The sequence below is a fragment of the Xyrauchen texanus genome, chromosome 21, assembly GCF_025860055.1.
Source record: "Xyrauchen texanus isolate HMW12.3.18 chromosome 21, RBS_HiC_50CHRs, whole genome shotgun sequence".
Taxonomy (NCBI): Eukaryota; Metazoa; Chordata; class Actinopteri; order Cypriniformes; family Catostomidae; genus Xyrauchen; species Xyrauchen texanus.
Window position 1 is genome coordinate 23,734,493 of NC_068296.1, and position 21,044 is coordinate 23,755,536.

At 37.9% G+C, this 21,044-nt stretch overlaps 1 protein-coding gene across 1 annotated transcript; it reads left to right on the forward strand.

The window, feature by feature from the left end:
* Positions 1–514: 514 nt before the first annotated feature.
* On the forward strand, positions 515–20,509 carry LOC127661620 (interleukin-34-like). The gene is made up of 7 exons (XM_052152408.1): positions 515–811; positions 4,723–4,857; positions 15,590–15,696; positions 15,948–16,025; positions 17,072–17,263; positions 17,631–17,793; positions 19,639–20,509. Exons 2-7 carry the CDS (start codon positions 4,818–4,820, stop codon positions 19,680–19,682), a joined length of 624 nt encoding a protein of 207 aa, XP_052008368.1. The 5' UTR covers positions 515–811; positions 4,723–4,817; the 3' UTR covers positions 19,683–20,509.
* The last annotated feature ends 535 nt before the right edge of the window (positions 20,510–21,044 follow it).

Below are 21,044 nucleotides of genomic sequence, written 5' to 3' on the forward strand. Positions count from 1 at the left end.
GGCCATTGTGGCCATTGACAATGCCATCCTACGCGCAACGCATGTTCGCACGACGTGCGTTGTCATCCAAATGCCCATTGATTGTCCATTGTGTTACGAGCTGACTTGAGAGGCGCTTCAGAGGCCGAAAAGGACGTTTTGTCAGGAAATTTCCAATGTGTACAACTGTGCCAAGCCTGTCAACACAGTAAATGTAGGAATCAGTAATGTGCGTGTGTGAATAGGGTGAAGGAGAGTGGAACAAAGACACATTGGAGCTGGTAGAAGTGATATTCGGCTGCTCGTTTCTTGGGTATATGACTGACAGAACAAATGTGTCGTTGATAACCGGTTTTGCACTGTTGCAGCGGCCGAATCTCTGGCTGCTGTACGTTTTGAGCAACTATTTTATATACCGACATCAGGGGTTGTATAGCTGAGTTTTCTTCTTTCTTTTAAGATAGGATGTAAAACCTTTGCTCGCCTCCAGCAACTGATGTGTTAATTGAGGCCACTGAAAAGTGAAAGTAACGAGTGTCCAATCGACAGACGCTCATATTCAGGGTTCTTCTCGTGGTACTATCGCGTGGAGAAGGCAATAGGTGGGCGTGTAAAGATTTTAACCTACAGAGGTAACATAAAGAAAGGGAGTTTCCAAGTCATCTGGGTGGACATTGCATTGAAAAAGGGACGACTTTACTTAATCCAGCATTCTGCACGCCTGGAACTGTCAGCGTCATATACACAAGATTAAGCAAACAATTATGCCGTTGACTATAAGTATTTAGCAGATGGTTTCCTGGTGAATGAACCTGGCTCGTCGCATCGAAAGGTTTGTGGCTTCTTTATTTTCGTTGCGCTGTTTATTTTAGCGCGTTCGTTGTAGGCTAGTTAATGCGTCTGGCAAAGTGGAGAAAACACGTGTTTCATCTAAATCTAATTTAATCATAAGCGGTTTTAACCACCATGCAATTGCACGAGTCTCTGTCCCGATAGGAAAGCTCCGCGGCTTGAGGGGTGACATTATGTTCTGGGTACACGCGCGAATACGCTGTTGTTAGAGGTCCGCCGGGTTCGAGTCACTTTTTATAGTAGGACTTTGGGTTCGGGTTTGTAATTTATGAAAAAATATACAGGACTTCCGAACCTGTTTCGCCCATGAGTTAGGGGCCGTTCACACCGAACGCATTTTATATTGATTTTCTGTGTAAACACACGCTGGGCAAACGTCCATATCTGTTGCACCATGACTCGCTGTTTCTTCAGTGTCTCACGCATGACCGGCACATTTTTGGACACTGTGTCAAGTAAAAAATAACTTCAGGTCTCAAAAACACATGTTGAGACACCTGCGTTCTGTTTCAGTCGTTGCGCTACGTCTAGACTGATTTAGCGCAGGTTTGACTAAGATTTGAACTAGTTCAGGTTGCAAAGAGGTGACTGTTACGATGTTTACATTTACATGTATTCATTTGGCAGAAGCTTTTATCCAAAACGACTTATTAAAGAGGAAAACATAAGCAAATCATCTTAAGGAGACATTTGTTGGAAAAGTGCCATACTACAAAGTTTCACTAGCATCAGAATAACATTCAAAACAGATTTAAGTGCAACAAGAATTTTTTATTTTTTTTAGTGACTGTTAAGTGCTCTTGGAAAATATGTGTTTTTAGCCGTTTTTTGAAGACAGAGAGTGAATCAGCTTCATGGATGGAATTGGGAGCTTCATTGATGAAGTTGGGAAGGTCATTCCACCAACGTGGTGTGATGAAACTGAGAGTCTTTATGTGTGTAGGATAAGGCGACATTCCTTAGCCAACCGCATGCTTTTGGCGGGAGTGTAGATCTGCATAAATTATTTTAGGGATGCTGGAGCAGACTCAGTGACTGTTTTGTATGCCAGCATCAGAGCCTTGATACTTTTTTAATACTTGCATCAACCAGCAGCCAGTGGAGAGAGAGAAAGAGTGGTGTAACATGTGCTCTCTTTGGTTCATTAAAGACCAGACGTGCTGCTGCATTCTGGATCAGGCAGAGGTCTAGTTGCGTATGCAGGATGTTAACATTATTCCAGATTATACTGCACCAAGCAAAGTTTCAGCGCTTGATAAACAGGAATGTTTTTGTTGTTGTTGTTGTTTCCTTCTGTTCTAATGTGCTGTGACTATCCGGGAGCCCCATTTAAAAAAAAAATTGTTTAAAAAGTAATGAAGTTTATCAAGCGCTGAAGCTTTGCATGGTGCTGAATAATCTGGCAGCTTCGTGAACCGTTCTGGGACCGCAGATAACAGCGTATTTGCACATACCCAGAACAACATGTCACCTCTCAAGCGGGTTTTGCGGAGCTTTCCTAAACAATTGCGTGGTTTGCTTCGTGGTTATGCTACTGACCGTGCCTAAAACAAAAATATACTACTACTGAATACAACAAATCCTCTAAGTAATAATAATAATAATAATACTGTATCATACTGTATTATAATGAATTAATAATTGTTTGGTTATAATAATAATAAATAACAACTGAATTCCAAAATGTTAGTTTGTGAAGTAGTAGATTTTTTTTTTTTTTAAGTGTTTTGTAAAAATACATGTCGGTAATTATTGCTTTTTTTTATCACTGTGTTGTCGAAAAACTGGGAAACAGGCATTAATTATCTTTAACTAGAATTTTATTTCATTAAACATTTGAATGTTCTTGCTACAATTGCTGATAGGATAAATTAAAAATTATTATTTAAAATCAGTTTTATGTGATTCATTAAAGATTTAAAAAATTGGGCCCCGGGTTGGTCAGTTGCTTGGGGCCTCAGAAATCGTAAACCTTCCTCTGAGTTTAATGAATGATTGACATAATGTTCAAGCACTGTCAATTGATCTATTGCTTTTGATTTATTATTTGAGTTTACAGGTGAATTACAAGATGTTCTGATGATATAATTTGATCAATAGACTACATTAACACTTTTTGTCAAACGTGATTGGCATATGTGAATGCTATGATTGTTGTATAATATAGTATCCTAAATAATGGTGTATTTGATCAGTTTATAACATTTATTATTATTATAGACTGTATTTATATTTTATATAGGCCTACGCTCCTTATATATATATATATATATATATATATATATATATATATATATATATAAAAAAAATTGTATTAAGAATTTTTTGGCTTTTGGGATTGCAATAGGAAATCTTCTTAATTTCTTGCCAACGAACACCTATTTTTTCATGTCATGTCAAATCAAGTAATGTGTAATTATAGCAAGCAGGGTCAAATATGCAACTCCAAACAATATACACTGGCAAATAAAAGTTTGGAATAATGTACAGATTTTGCTGTTTCAGAAGGAAATTGGTACTTTAATTCATCAAAGTGGCATTCAACTGATCACAAAGTGTAGTCGGGACATTACTGATGTAAAAAAAAACATAACTATTAAAAAAAAATCATTTTTGATCAAATATAGACAGGCCCCATTTCCAGAAATCATGCTAAATTGCTAATTTGGTACTAGAAAATCACTTGCCATTATATCAAATATAGTTGAAAGCTATTTGGTTTATTAAAAGAATCTTAACATTGTCTTTGTGTTTGTTTTTGAGTTGCCACATTATGCAATAGACTGGCATGTCTTAAGGTCGGTATTAGGTCAAAAATGGCACAAAAAATGAAACAGCTTTCTCTAGAAACTCTTCAGTCAATCATTGTTTTGAGAAGTGAAGGGTGAAACTGCCTAAAGACTGAATATTTAACACAAAGATGTACACTACAGTCTTCAAATACAAAGGACAACTGGCTCTAACAAGGACAGAAAGAGATGTGGAGGGCCTGATGTACAACTAAACAAGAGGATAAGTACATCAGAGTCTCTTTTAAGAAAGGAAGGGACGAGTTGAAATATTTTTTTTATGTAATCAACATTATGCCACAAATGCTGTCAATTGAGCTTATCTTATTTTGAACCCGGAATGATCCTTTAATACAAAAACGTACAGGTGTGTGACATGGGTACAATGTGTTCACATGGTCTGAACTTTACAGCTCTATACTTATGTAGTTTGACCCATATTTTCTATTTTATGTAATAGGTTTGCTAATTTCCCATATTCAAGAAACTAATCCAAAAGTAGTCTACAGATGACACTTCCAGTAAAGAGACAAAACATTTTTATTATAAAACTCACATGCTATTCCACTTATTCATCAAATGGTCTTAGATATTAGTCAGCATCCAGCTGTTTATGTTAAGAATTTGCTGTACTCCCATTAGGATTAAAAGGAATTTTTATTTTTCCTCTAGAACGAGACAAAAAAAGAGATAACATCTGGATTTGTTTTACACAGCTGCATAGGGAAAAAACAGAGGAACATTATTGATAGAGTTCCAACCCTTCAAATGATTTGTGCATGTCTTTCCTAAATTTGAACAACTTTATTTTAATTTCTTTCTCTTTTTTTTTCTGGTTAGTAAAATCAGATGTGATAGGTTTGTCTCTTTTTACAAATTGCATCCTGTCATCCAAAAGGATAGTAGGCCTAGATTCATTTAGGTGTGCCATTCATGGTTCTCGCTTGGGGTTTTCTTTGTCCAAAAATGTTAAACAAAGTTCTGTTGCGTGCACTTCGTTTCACAGTAGTGTGATATTTGACACTTTATTCTGGTTTGATACCAAACTATATAAGTGGTGTGACATTTTGTCTGACTTTACTCTGCAAATTATTTTCCACAGAACAAGAGGACATAAGACATTTCTGGAATCCAGTGCAGTTTGTGCCAGGGCCCCATCACAGTGCAAAGGCTAATAAGCAGACAAAAAGCTGAACCATGTCGCAGTCTGAATGCCAGCTCCTCAGAGTACTGTTAGGTAAGTTAAGTCCAGTTATTCAGTGAAATAAACTTAGAGGGTGTATGTTAATCTGACCCTGGAGAGATATATTATATATATATAATATATATATATATATATTGTTGTGAGTAAAGATTCTTTTATCTTTTTCTGGGTTTGATGAATTAAAACTGTGATGAGTTGTGTAGGAAATTTGGATGTCACAGCATTAGACATAAATATACTTTGCAGTAGCTGAGAAAGGCTACATAATATGATTGATTACTTCCTCAGCTTGCAAGAGAGAGACTCTTCTACACTTTTGCAAATGACTAAGACCACTGATATGTCCAGATGGCAGTGGGAATTTCAGTGGCTGGTTATGTGAGCTAGCTTAAGCAACAGTTTGTTAATACATGCTATAACGGTTTGAACATTTGCATATTTGGCCACCTTCTTTCTCCTAAAATGAGTGTCAGGCTGAAAATACAGTATGCTTGAAGAAAGCCACTATGTATGATGCTGTCACAGTAGAACTAATGGCCCAAACAAACTTCACGCAAGTATGCAAACGGAAAAGCAGGTGCTTCACCAACACAGGGCCAACACATGGTCCCATTGTACATAAATGATGTGCTCTCGTGTTGCTCTGGCGGTTACAAATCTTGGACCACAAGGGGGCGAAAGAGTTTTTTAGGCTCCACGAAACCGGATGTGGTGGAGTCAACATGTTGACTGTTGAGGAGTGTGCTTTAGTTTTTTCTAAAAAGATGACAGAAAATATGTTTGTATAATCTAACTTGTTTGACAAGACTCTCCTTAAATTGCTGATCCTCCATGACAATTGTTGATTGAAAAAAGAAAATATGCTGTAGCACCCCTTGTGGCAACGCTGTGGGAAATCGAGCATACTTACATGCTTACTTAAGAGTATGTTTGGGCTTTAAGAAGTGACCGTTAATGTCACCACTTCCTGTGCTGGGGAGAGTGAGCCAGACAGACTGATGCATAAGGTAAAAGAGAAGGATAGGAAGCCAGAATAAGTTTATTGAGAGGTGGGGGTTGAGTGGTATAAATTAACTAAATATTCCAAGTCCTGTGGTACAACAAATTCTTCTAACCCTCGGAAGTCTTTTTCATGGTTTCTGAGACTTTGCTGACTGTTGGTGTCTGTGTAACTGTCTTTATTACAGCTCAACCACAGAGGCTAACTGCAATGTGATCCACAGCAAAGTGACAGATGACTGCTGGTGCCCTGTCTTCCGCCATGGGCTAAGCAGTTAGAATGGCTTTTCTTTAACAATAAAAGCCTCCTGTTAAAATAGATACAAGATCAGGCCGAGCCATGGCCTCAGGTTTACTAGCACAATTCCCCTGTTTTATTTTGTCTTTTATTTTCTGGAAAAGTTTGTCATAGGACCATCTCATGCATGTCATGTCTGTTGCCTTTGACCACATGTGGATTGCAGTAGATTAGTGAAGGATAAGTTATGTTGTGGCCCTATGGCTTGTAAATATTCATACATGTTTTGGCTTACGTCTGGCTGTGTTTTTTGAGGAAAGATGAAGAGAAATCAATTTGGAGGTGATCTTGAGATTTTTTTATTTGCTTCTGTGCAGTATTTCAACACACGGTTCTCCTTGTAAGTCGAGCTGTGGTTTGAATCTAGGAGTCACAGTAGCAACCTTTCACACTTTATCTATGTCACTTTATGCATCATCCCCTTCAAAGAGACATCTTCAGGTTGCGTGACGCTATGCAAGAGTTGGGCATGTGAACAGCGAGCCCTGCGCACTTTGCTAGTTTTTAATACTTTTTATGTCATAACCGTTGAGATTCGAAACACCCCGATTCTTAACTGTTTTATAAAGACAATATGTCAAAGAATTCAAAATTCTCAAGCTCTGGAGACATTAAAAGACACTTATATGCTTAAGCTGGTACCCTTGACAGGACCGTAGACCAGGGACTCAATTTGGACGGTGCAGCGGGAGAAATTCAGTGGCAAATGGCGAACATGTCTGCACTGCTGACGAAGGTCATAGCAGACTTGGAGAATCTGACTGTAATACGTTGATCGATCACTAACAGGAGACAAAATTCTCTGAGTTGGTTAGAAGAATGTCGGATGTCGAGAAACGGATAGATTATCTGGAGTCATTGGAGAAGGAATTAGCTACTAACCCACTAGCGACCAAGACAGTCTTGCAGCGCTTTTAGGAAAGGATTTGGAGGATTGTAATCGACCAAACAACGTCTGAATTGTTGGATTTACTGAGCATGAGGAAGGCCGAGATATGGTGAAATTCCTAGATGAACTCTTCCCGAGTCTGCATGACATAACAGGCCTTAAGCTGGAAATGAAGCAAGCTCCCAGGGTCCTGGTATGGAGATCCGTGGAGGGAGACAGGCCCCGATCAATTCTAGCAAAATCATCCACACAGTTCATCCGATAAAGATCTTGTGTTACGCGAGGCGAGGAGAAAAGGAAAGCTTTCTTGGAAGAACCACAGCATTTTATTGTTCCCATATTTTGCGAATTCGACAAGAGAGAAATGTGATCAATTCAGGGAATGCAAGAATCTCTTACATCAACAGATGATTGCATTTGCTCTGATGTTTCCAGCCAAATTGATAATAGATACTAATAATGAAAGAGAATTGACATGCCCACAGCAAGCACTGTCCTTCATAAAAACATTGGAGTGAGTAAGCCATTTGGTGTTTTTCATGTTGCTGTTTAGTGGGCCTGTCTCACTGAACATACACTCAACTGCCGAAGGAAGCTGGGCGCCTTCTTTGTTTCTTTTTGTGCTGGTTCCGCCTAGCGGCAGGAGTTTGTTTTGTGTAATATCATTCTTCGGAACAGCTTGTGGATAAATTTGCATGCTTTTGGTGCTTATGCCTCCTGTGGCCTGGAGTTTGTTTTGTGGAACATCTCTCACAGGACATTGTAGTGATTGGGTCTTTTGTTGCACTCATTTATCGGCCAAATGGGCCGGCTTACTGAACAATCGTTTGACTGACCGAAGAACTAAACTTTAAAAAATAAAATTTGTTTTTATTTATTTTGTATTTTTTTTGTGCTGATTCTGCTAGTGGCTGGATCTTGTTCTGTGGAGGAACACACCTTCAGGACAGTTATGTTGATGAATCTACATATCTTTTGTGTTTATTCCACTTATTTTTTGCTGTGTAATTCTGTTTTAAAAAATCTGTATATAAACACCGGATTTGAGCAATCCAGCGCAAAGTTGTCGTGGGGACTCTCGTAGGTGTACATGGACTGTTTGAGTTTAGAGGGATGGACACCAGTTGGTGCTGTCGTGTGTTGGGTTAATGCACACATCTATCTTTTTTCTGTTTGTTTGGTTCGAGGGGAATTTTGGGGTTTGATTGTTACACTATGTTGAAATGTGGTCATTATAATATTGTTTTTGACACACAATCTATTTTTTCTAATATATCAAATGTAATTTGTTAATATGAGCTGATTATCTCTCTCCACGTGGAATGTGAATGGGTTGGAGCACCCCATAAAAAGAAGGAAGGCTATTTCTTTTCTTAAACGTTAGAAATATGATATAGTGTTTCTTCTAGAAGATATGGGGTGGACATATTTTCTTTAGTACTGGCTCAGTTAAGAGCAGGAGAGTCATTACAATGATAAGTAAACATCTACAATTCAAATGTCTGAAACAGATTAAAGATAAATTAAGAAGAGTCATTATAGTTTTAGCAGAAATTAGGGGGCAAAGGTTGATTTTGACTTATATCTACGAACCTACCGCTGATGACCAGGGCATTTTATATATCTTGAAGGGATGATGCAAGCCGCTGGCACCCCTCATGATATAATATTGGGAGGAGACTTTTGATACCTCAGTCCTTGATCATAGTGAAGCAAAAGTGTGCAAGTTCCCTAGAGCAACATTGACACTTCTCAGGATGTGAAAAAATCTTGGCCATACAGATGGTTGGAGACTTTTGAATACATCTGGTAGGTACTATAATTTTTTTTCATCAGTCCATAAGATTTATTCTAGAATAGATTTATTTTTTATATGTAAGTCCCTCATTTCATCTGTTGTTGATTGCTCAATTGGAAACATTTTAGTCTCAGATCAGACACTGGAGAGTTTAGAGGTGTTGCCAAATATGGAGAAAAATAAATCACATAGTTGGCGCTATAATGTAACCCTTTTCCAAAATCCCCAAATGTTGTCTGATGGCCACAGAGAATTGACCCGATTGAAATACAAATATAATACTATTTTGTTGTGGAAGGTGGAGTTTTGGCTATTCATGGCAAGACAGTCATACTTTGATTCAGGAGACAAAGCAGGGACGCTTTTGACTAGATACATAAAGCAGAGAGTCTTCTTCTACCATTCCCTCAGTGAAATCTGTTGGTGGTAAATTTTTTTACCTCGGCCATTGATATTAATAATGCCTTTAAAATGTTCTATCTTGATCTTTATAGTTCCACGTCTTCATCTACTGATGAAGATATTAGAAAATTTGTTGAACTATTAGAACTCCCTAAATTGATGACTGAGCAAAAACATTCTCTTGATTCTGGGATAACCTTGGAGGAGCTTGACGAGGTAATTAAGGCCTTACCTACAGGCAAGGCACGGGGCCAAATAGTTTTGCTGCTGAATTTTTTAGATCTTATGCTACAGAACTGGCTCCACTTTTGTTATAAATTTATACGGAATCATTAAAGTGTGGAAAGCTTCAACCAACCATGACACAAGCCCAGATCAGTCTGATTCTTAAAAGGACAAAGATCCAAGCTAGTGTAGTAGTTACCGTTCAATTCCCATATCCAGCTAGATGTAAAAATTTTGTCAAAAATACTGGCTAACTGATTAAGTAAAGTTATGAAATCTCTTATACATATAGATCAGGTGGGGTTTATTCGGGGCCATAGCTCTTCTGATAACATTAGGCGTTTCATCAATATCAGTGGCGAATGATCAGACTTTGGTCGCTACCATCTCACTCAACGCCAAAAAGGGGTTTGATATGGTAGAATGGGAAAGATTTTAGAAAAGTACAGTTTTGGGAGTACGTTTATTGGATCGATTATGTTACTTTATAGACACCCTGTAATGGCTGTACAAACAAATTAATTAATTTTAGATAATTTTACTTTGGATAGGGTCACCCGGCAGGGTTGCCCTCTTTCCCCATTATTGTTCTTTCTTGCCCTGAAACCATTAGCAGCCACAATAAGGAGGGAAGATGATTTCCAGGGGTGGTGGTGGGAGGTATGGTGCATAAGCTTTTGCTTTACGCAGATGATATTTTATTATTCGTCTCCGACCCTACTATATCTATGCCTTGCCTCCACAGAATTATTTCCTTTTCCAAATTTTTGGGAGACAGAGTTAATTAGTCTATATCTGAAACTTTGGCTCTGACTGCGTACAGCTCAGTAATGGCTTTTCAGCTGGGTGCATTTCAGTGGCCCAAATAGGGCATTAAGTATTTGGGTATTTTATTCCCAGCAAATTTATGTGATTTAGTCAGAGTTCATTTAGAAAATTCGAGCGATGTGGGCAGGTGGGCTTCATTACATTTATCTATGATTGGGAAGGTTAATGTTATTAAAATGAATTGTATTCCAAAATGTAACTACCTTCTACAGTCTCTCTCTGTAGATGTTCCCCTCTCTTATTTCAAGCAATTTGATAGCATAGTGAAGTCCTTTATTTGGAATGGTAAGTGTCCCATTTACTTTTAAATAAGTTACATAGGCCGATTGACAATGGTGGGCTAGGCCTACCCAAGATTGTGTTTTATTATTATATGAGAGATCTTTTGATAATTTGGTTCAACATTTTAAGATTCCTATATCTCAGTTCTTTAGGTATTTAAAGCTGCGCCATCTGCTCTGTACTATTTTGGGAGTTGTGTACACCCCCATAAAGCGGCAGATAGTCTGGAAATGGTGATTACTGATTTTTGGAAAGGTCATGAGGCATCTGTGAATTACTCCCCGTTAATTCAGAGTCTGGGGGATAGAGGTTCGTCTTCTCTCAAGAGATTATGGGAGAAGGATTTTAACCTGGTATTGGAGGAGGGAGTGTGGGCTAGGAGCCTAAAAAGCATCAAGTCTGCATCTAGAGATGCAAGGGTCCTTCTGATGCAATTTAAGATTTTGCATTGGTTCTACTGGACCCCCTCTACATTGTATAGGTTGGGTCTTAAAGACACACCCATCTGCTGGTGGTGCCAAACAGAAGACGGGGACACAATACATGTATTTTGGGAATGTGTAATGATCCAAGAATTTTGGTTGGGTGTTCAGAACTTTTTGTGTGTGGTGTTGAACACTGATCTTTCATTTAGCCCAAGACTCTGTATCCTGGGTGATGGGATGACTCTGAATATTGAGGACAGTTATTTAAAAAGTTGGGTCCTAGCTGGAGTCATGACTGGTAAGAAAATCAACCTCAGGGGATGGAAGTCGGCTAGGGCACCATCATTTAGGGAATGGTCTGGGAATGGTCATTTGAGGAGAAGTTTTTTAGAAGGCTGGGGAAATGGAATTTGTTCGTCAGGAAGTGGCTTTTTTGGAGGGTTCTCGGGGAGTGGGTATGGAGAGGGATTTGTAGTTTAGTTGGGTATTTAATGGGTTTGCTTCACTGTAGGCAATAATTATTATGGTATAATGGATTTCTCACACCATGCTTTTGTCCAAATAAATTGCTTTCAAAGAGCAGCTCACATTCTTCACATCTCTTGCATCCGTGGACTCGTGTCAGAAAAATGCTAACATTCATCATACCAATACACATTCAATGCATCCGTGGCAGACAAACATAAGTGTCGTTCCATGCATATAAATTTAAGGTTGTAAATCCAAAGCAGCTCCTGCTTGTAGGCTACTCACATTGATTATGCAATCGGGCCGCGGTTCAGACCCAAATAATATTATGTGAACTGAGATCAGCAGGGGCGGAGGGAGGAAACGAACTCAGGCTCAGTCCAAACAAATTTAACCAAGTGTGAAAGCACTTTTAAATGAAGGCGTGGACGATTGGCAAACACCGATGTAGTGGCGAACATGAATATGGAAAGTGTGAAAGAGGAGCTAAATTTAAATGCTCCAACTGTGGAGGGGAACACAGTCCTGCTTACCGGGGGTGCAAGGCCAGTAAGAGAGCAGCAGAAGTTCAGCGATTAAAATTTTCCCAAGGGATTACGTATGACGATGCAGGTTTTGTGCAGCCAGGCAAATCACACGCTGAGAAAAATAAGTACAGAGAGCAACAAAGTGAGACCATGTGAGGGATGTAGTAAAGTAAAGGAAGACACACTGATTGTGGGGAGAAACGAGTTTGTATTATTCATGGTTGATGTCATAAACTGTTCTGCACAAACAGATAAGTAGACAAAATCAAAATAATAGTACAATCAGCAGGAAAATATCTAGGAGTCATAGGTCTAGGATGGGAAGCAGTTGAGGAAATGTTATGTGGAGGGTTATTTAGCTCACAGTCATGGGGTGATTGGTACGTTATTGTATTAATTATTCTACAGTGGAATGCAAGAAGTCTCATTGCTAATGGCCAGGAATTTTAAAAAATGGTCTCAAACTTACAGGATAAACCTAATATAATATGTGTACAGGAAACATGGCTAAGACCTCAGTGGGATTTTATAATACAGGGTTATACAGCAATTAGGAATGACAGGATAACTGGAAAAGGTGGTGGTGTGGCAACATTTGTGTGAAATGGTACTAGGTATAATCTGATAAATTTAGGAAAAGAACAAGAATCAATAGTAATCAAAATCTGGACAGAAAAGCTTGAAATATCTAGTAATTATTATAATCCATGTAATAGAATGTGCCTTGATACATTGAATACTGTGGGTGGGCAAATAAGGTTGTAAATTGATATGGTGTGCATAGTGTACAGTGGGGGAGTGAGAGAATGGATGCAAATGGATTAATCATAGATTCATTTATACAGGACAAGAGTATGTATGAATGAAGGTAGAGGTACTAGGTATAACAGTATTCAAAATAAAGAAAGTGCAATCGATTTAACATAGGAAACAAATGGACTTGCAGGTGTTACAACATGGGAGGTGTTTAGTAAGTCATCAATGGCAATCACTGTCCCATAAGAATAAAGGTTGGAATAGAAGTACAACAAAAAGAGGAGATAAAGATATCAAGAGTAAGAACAGATGCGAACGTATGTCAAATGGGTATGAATTCAATAAAAAATTGGTTGCAATCATTATACAGTCAGCAGAGGAAACAATACCGAAGGGATCAGGGAACAGAGGTAAAAAGACTGTGCTATGGTGGGATGAAAATTGTTGGCAAGCTGTAAAAAGAAGGAACAGGGCATTTAGAAATTTAAAGAAACACCATTCTTTAGAAATATTAATTCAGTTCAAATCATCATAGACAGTAGTTCGGAAGACTATAAGAACAACTAAATGTGCATTCTGGAGGCAATATTGCAATAGGATATTACAGCTGTCGGACATGTGGGGAATGATCAGAAGAATGAGTGGAATAAAGAGAAACAATACAATACCTTGCTAAGCAGCAACAAATCAGCTGTAAGTAATATAGAAAAAGCAGAGCTTTTGGCAGAAACATTAGTGAAAGATTATCAGTAAGAGCTAGTCAGTGTAGGGACAATAACACAGAACCCAGGTGTAAATGTAAGGAAAACTATGTCAAGAGAAATCTTAGACTTACATTTTAGTTTGTTTGAGATAAAGAGGGATATTTTAAATACTTGACAATCATCACTAGGAAAAGATGACATTTGTAACAGTATGTTAGCTCATATGGGAGAAGGTGCACTCCTTGCAGTTTTAAAGTTGTTTAATAAAGTTTGGGACACAGGGAAAATTCCAATGGCATAGAAACAGTCAGTCATAATGCCAATTTTGAAACCTGGGAAAGACACATCAGACCCCTCAAACTATAGACCAATAGCACTTCCATTACAATTAAGGAAAACTATGGAGAGAATGGTAACTGAGTGAATAACATTTTCTAGAGAGTAGTGCTTTTCAAAGTGGTTTTCGCAAAGGTACTAAGCCTAGAGTCTAAAATTAGGAAAGCCCAAACAAATAAGGAAATAGTGGTAGCAATCATTTTCGATGTAGAAAAACATACAATATGTTGTGGAAGGAAGGACTACTTATCAAATTAAGTAAGTTGGGTGTTGGTGACACGTTGTATAACTTGGTGTTGGTCGTCCTATTTGGCAGGACAATAGAGTTAAGGGTAGGTACAGAATACTCAAAAGTATATCAAGTAGAGAATGCAACCCCACAGGGTAGTGTTTGTAGTCCAGAGCTATTAAACATCATGATTAATTATATTTTTGAGCAATTTGTTTAAGGTATAGGGAAATCGCTGAATGCAGATGATGGGGATTTATGGGGGTGGAATATATATAGTGAAGAAATTGTAGACTGCAATTGAGATAGTGGAACAGTGGGCAAATAAATGGCTTTTAAGTTGTCTATAGCAAAGTTGCAAGTGATATGTTTTTCTAGATGCCATAAGGCAGCATCCTTGAAATGACATGGCCAAACACTTGAATAGGTCAATGTGATCAGATTTCTTGGTTTACTGTTAGGTGAAAAGCTGACCAGGAAGCACCACATTGACAAAGTAAAGGACAAATGTAAAAAGGTCAACAATCTATTAAGGTGCCTGTCAGGACAAGACTGGGGAGCAACCAGAGCATCATTGTTGAATATATACCAGGGCCTTATGAGAGCTACATTAGACTAAAGGTGTTTAGCCTATATGTCAGCAGCAGAAATTCACCTTAATAAGCTGGATGTGCAGCAGGCACAAGAATATGCAGTGGAGCATTTAAAACATCTCCAGCAGCTGCTAACTAAGTTGAAACAGGGGAAATGCCATTACGGATAAGAAGTGTGAAACTTATGCTGGCGTACTGGATTAATCTGAAGGGGCATCATAAGTTATTCCTCCATGGTTATTTGTGATGCCATCAATAGATTTATACTGCAACAACTGAAGAATAAATCCAAACAGGTACCTGCTGGGAGGGTAGCACAAATTTACATTAAACAGCTCAAATGGCTCAAACGACGCAGAGACTGAATGTATAGGAGTGGCAGTTTTCATCCCACAGTACAAGGTAGCAATTAAGGAAAGAACTATAGATCATCTATCAGTATATGCTTTTGAGCTTGTAGCTATTTTAACAGCATTGCATTGGTTAGAAGAAAACAACATTAATATAGGGTGACTATACGTCCTCTTTTTCAGACTTTAAAAAAGCGTCTGGTCAGGATTTCTAAAGTTGCGGAAATGTCCTGGATTCGTCTTTAGTTGAATTATGATGTGCATCTGGTCTAATACTTCATTGTGTGTGCATATTTGCATTGCTTTAACCCCTCTTTGTAGGTCCCGCCTTCTTGCACACCATTTGGTCGATTATAAGAGGCTTGCAGCAACTATTGTCCAAATTCCTGCCTGTCAATCTAGGACGCAGCCTTCCAAACGAGACACAGCCTTAATTTACAGATAAAATGTCTCTTTTAGGGACTGCATGTTACTCTCAATTGATAGAATCATATGAAAAAGGAAAGTTGTGTGTGTTTGTGTTTAATGAAGCCAAACCATGCTATTTTGCTATGCATTATTTATGTAAGGTTTAAGGACACAACAGAAATCATTTTAATTATGTTTTGAAAAGCAAGGACTTTCTTAGTTTTTATTTTCTTCATTTGCTCCTGTAGGTTCTATTTGTGTATTACTAATGTGCATGAGTGCAGCACCAGATCTCTGTGGACCTCTGAAAACAGTTAGGGACAGCCTAAACTCAACTCTGAGGAGACGCTATATGGTAAGCAGATGCATAGTGCCTTTGATATTGCTTAGTTATATTCTGAAACATAATGGGGAACATATGAATCTGAAATATATTGGGCTCTTGTAAAGCTTAGATGGATATAGGTTGAGAACAGACATAAACAAGTCATGTGGTCAATGTCTGAAAAAGAAGGACTTGCATGAAGTCGAGAATATAGTATATTGTTTTAGTATGTGTTAGATGAATGACATGTCATTAAGAGGTTTTACTTTTAACTTTTACAGAAAATGAACTTTCCCATTAACTATACCATTCAAGTGCATTATGAGGAGGTGTACAGGCTACGCAACATCAGCAGATTGGTGAGTCCTTAGCCCACTGACCCTATCCCCAATCGAACCCTATGAGTCACTTCCCACATCACATACAAGCCACACTCTTCACAACTTCCCACATTAATTTGCTATTCTTTCTGTTTATCACCAATCACCATGGATTTAAGAGCTCATGACTTACGCTAGAGTCAGATTCAGGTGATAATTTTAAGACTTAAAATTTATGACTCGACATTAGCAGAGATATAATTGTGAATCTAACAAAACATGTCTGGACATGTCCGGGTAATATTTCACCCAAATATCACTAACTAACTAACTAACTAACTAAATAAATAAATAAATAAAATACTGTATAATACAGTACAGTTTTACTGCGATTAAAAGCATTATTAAAATAAGCACAAATTAAAGGCAATACAACAAATACTATTATGATGTATAAATATGCTACACGTTTTTTAGCAGTACAAGAATGAAAACGATGATAAAATCATATTCTTGACAGGTTTCACAAGATTCACACACAAATGAGTTGTAAACAGTATGTTATTAGCAGTATCATTTTTCAGCCAGCTATATGTCTTTTCTATGATTTTTTTTTACAAGCTCACTGTCACAGCCACAGACATCATGAATCTATCTCTGGATATTCAGACATTTGTAGTTGAAAAAAATATGCTTATTTCTTTTTCAATGGCTCTTAATTCTGCCATGTATCCATCTTAATGTTGTTGTACAGCTAACTCCAAGACAATAATACAAAAATAATATATAATTTTGTTGAAAAATGCATTTGCTTTTTACATATTCTATTATTATTCCCCATCAGAATGTATTTTCTTTATAAAATCTGACGCACATTAAAAAATGATTTATTCATACTTCTTTTATAGAGGCTTGAACACTTGAAGCCATATATTAAGAACTTAACCCGACCTGGCATAAACACTGTGACCTTTAAACCTAACTCAATTCCATCATTACCTGACTGGTAAACTCATACTAGGATAAAATAATCCCTGTCTGTATATCACAATTATCTTGTTCTTCCTACACTTTCTGTTCTTTAGAGGAATGAATCTCGCGTGGAGCTGAGAGATCTACAGGATTTGTGGCTCTTGGTTAGTCAGCAGGGTATAAAGAGGATTTTAAAGGTCCTGCCAGAGAGGCATCCTACACGCCGTAAATACCTCTCCAATCTGGAGAACCTCTTCAGAGATTTCCAGGTGCAATATAGCCAACAGAATCCCAGCCATGAGGAGGTTAGGACAATGATGTCATTTTGATTTTTTAACAGCAGTTAATGCATTATGAATCATTCTAGCTTTCATTGCCACTCCTTACTTTGATTATCTCATAGCCAATTTGGGACACCTAAGGTTTCTCCTTTTAAATACAATTATCTGTCGCTGTGATGTTTATGAAAGAAGCCTTCTAATGGATTTGATATCACATGCAAATCTGCTTTGTAAACAAAGGGATGTTGTTTTCCATATTGTCTAAAACGAAATTTGATTTGATCTTGTGAATCTGTCCAGTCTATTTTGCAGATTATTTGCAGTTACTTTTGACTAATATATTTTAGTAATGTAAAAATGTGTTTCTGTGTTTGTATCTCTGTCAAAATAGAGAGATCTTCCAGACAGCATACAAAACATCAGTGATAATTTGAGGGACCCATATTACCAGGGATGGAAATCTGTTACACCAAAGTCCTTACTAGACAATTGTTATCGGTCCATGCTTTGCCTTTTCAAAGACTGCTTCTCAACAGATGATGACAGTTATGACTGTAAGTGAAAACGGTAGACTTTTAGAATAAAATGTACCGCTGGAACCCTGCAGGGGACTGTCCATTCATTGGTGATTTTTGACTTACCCTTTTTGAGTTTTACATTTGTTGGACTGTAGTCTAACATATTGATCTGCTAAACATTGATCCATTAAATGTACCACCTGTCGATTCAACAAACAGAGAGTACTTGTTTTTGTAGTCTGGAATTGGGAATTTTTGGGAATTGTTTGTACTCATTGTTATTTGGAGGCTTGAGGTAAGAGTTGACGTCCATCTAATTATTTCTAAAAGATTTAGGGGAATTTATGATTTCAACCACAAGAAGGGTACTTCCACTATTCCATCAAATATTTGTTCCACACCCACACCCTCCCCCTAACCCCAAAATGTATGCACACAGTAGCAACAGCTTGTGCTGTTTGTTGAAGCATGTCTGTGGTCAACCATTGGTCTTTGTGAAAGAGAAAAAATGTAAGGGGATTGAATATTTATCCCCTTCATTATAAATGAAATGTTTGCATGATTCAGCCTTTGTCTAAGATGGTTTGAAGGATGTAAAATACCTTAAAAACCTCCACATGTCCTTACTGGCCTGAACATGCCTGGTCTATGCCTTCTACTAATTCTTTGTGGTGTCTTGAATAGCATTAATGACATTATGTTTTTTAAATATTTTGGGGGAGCCATTGTAATCTTGTAGGAATAGTTCACTAAAAAAAATACAATTCCATCATCATTTACTCACCCACATGTTGTTACAAAACTGCATGACATTATTTCTTCAGTGAATGATGAATGACAGCCTCATTCATCATTCACTTTTATTGCATCGTTTTTCCATACAATGAAAGTGAATGAGGCTGTCATTCTGCTAAACATCTCCTTTTCTGTTCCACGGTTCGACTCGAATCCACTCGAATCGACTCGAATTTGCTTTTCCACTGCAGTTTAGTGCCGCCTCAACGTGGGTGGGATTAAAGGCTGATCGTTAAAAGTTGCGCCACCTCTACTGCCTTGACATCATCTGAAACGTGACACAAACACACAACAAAGAAGCAATGAATTAATGGTGTTCTTGATTCTCGGCATGTGGCTGTTTTTCTCTGCAACATGGCAAACTTCGATTCTAAAGAGGCTGACGGCAGCAAGACAAAATACCTCTAAAAAAAAGGAGTGTTTGGGAAATCATACACCAAAGCGCAGACGAGGACATCACTGTGTTAGCTCAAAGACGATGCACGAGAGTAAGCTACCCTGCCATATAGCTTATAGCAATGACGCTGGTAGTGACGATTCTCTCTGACCAATCAGTGATCTGCAGGGTTTTAGGGGCAGTGGTGGCTCAGTGGTTGAGGCTCAGGGTTACTGACCAGAAGGTTGGGGGTTCAAGCCCCAGCACCACCAAGATGCCACTGTTGGGCCCCTGAGCAAGGCACTTAACTCCAGGTTGCTCCGGGGGGATTGTCCCTGCAATAAGCGCACTGTAAGTTGCTTTGGATAAAAGCGTCTGCCGAATGCATAAATGTAAATGTTTTGACATCACATTTATTAATGGCTCGGCTCGCTTGGAACCTCAACCGAGGTGGTACTAAAAAAAGTACCAGGTACTTTCCACAGTGGAAAACCCCAAAAAAGCGAGCAGAGCAGAGTCAAGTCGAGTCTTACAGTGCAGTGGAAAAGCCCAATTATACAGGTTAGGAACAGCATTAGGGTGAGCAAATGATGACAAATTATTTGAAATATACCTTTAATAATTTCATTCAAACATTCTAATGAATTATTTTCAATTATATCGTAAGGTTGCAGTCACTTACACACAGTGTTTCTCTTTGTTGTTTCTAGATTGTGAAGTCCTCAACCGGAGGAAAGAAAAGAAGACAACATAGCAGCAGATGTGAGCGGATCTGATCCTGTTTTTATGTTTTTGGCATAGGTGTAAATGGGTGTTACTTGGTTTATGTAGTGGCACGCAACATGTTTGTGCGCCTTTTGTTCCAGTGAAGCAATTGACTATCTCTACCGGTGATACCAGATGGAAAAAATACAGCAGCCTTCATGCTACTTGGAATAAACTCTACTGACCCCGCCCGCAGCTATTGCTGTCCATCATTCAAAACCATACCCAAAACCATGCCTCCATCCACCCACCTGCCCACTTAATTGTTTGCATATTTATATTTAAGCAGTGTTTTGCTAATGTATGACCAAGTATGCACTGTGTGTGTGCTCTATGAAGGAGAGCAACTTTTATTCTCTGCTATAGCATTGTCTATAGGTAATTCCAAAATGTCTTTGCCACTGTGACTTACATTTCTTAGGAAAATAAATCTGGCGTTATTGATGTATGTCAAAAGAGTATATTATCATTACCATGTTGTAAATGTTTAGGCTAGATTTATAGGTAACATGGAGCTTCTTTTGTATCATTTGCATGCAAATGTTATGCTGACTGCTGGCTTGGTTGGCATTGTTGCTTTTAACCAGAGTTTCTTTACTTTTGTGCTTTACTGCTGGTTTAATGTTGAAAGATTGCACCAAAGTATTATTAAATGTACTATAAAAAGCTGTTTAAGGTGATCAAGTGGATTAGATACCAGATTTTCATGTATTATACACAGATTTTAATCAAGGTTATTTATTTGGACTCCTGCCACAGAATGTTCTTGTAACTGTTGAAACATGGCTTGGAAAATAAATCACCCCATGTGTTCACACGCATCATTTGGTGAAAACTATGGGTTTGGTTTCTTTACAATGATACTCTCACCGTTCACACAGTGGTGTACATTCCCAATAATCAAAACAAGCCATTACACCCCCCCTGCACATTATTTATACCATGAACAATGGGAACATGTAAATACTTCATGCTGCAACCCCACCAATGTTCGAGCCAAATCTATGCCCTTGCGTACACACATACACACCTTTACTTAACTGAGGCCATCCCATAAACTTATATTTTTTGTAAATATAATAACTAAATGTTAACCATAAACCTAAACTTAAAATAATAATAATAATAATTCAACACATTATTAATGCAAGTTTTTCCAAATGAGGATGTCAGATTTAGCTTCTGAATTTTTAGAAAAAAACATATTTTTTTTATTTTTTATTTAATAAATATAATTTAATGTATTTATTAATACATTTCCCTATCGAGGAACTCCCGGAATGTCCCCAAAGAAACTTGTGGGGACATTTGTGTGTATTTTCCCACTTTGGATGCATTTTCCATGCGTTTC

Excerpts from the sequence above, each read along its gene's own strand:
- LOC127661620 (XM_052152408.1), top strand. The coding sequence starts at position 4,818 with ATGTCGCAGTCTGAATGCCAGCTCCTCAGAGTACTGTTAG. Across the intron at positions 15,697-15,947 it reads CTCTGAGGAGACGCTATATG|AAAATGAACTTTCCCATTAA; the intron begins GTAAGCAGATGC and ends TAACTTTTACAG. Across the intron at positions 16,026-17,071 it reads TACGCAACATCAGCAGATTG|AGGAATGAATCTCGCGTGGA; the intron begins GTGAGTCCTTAG and ends TCTGTTCTTTAG.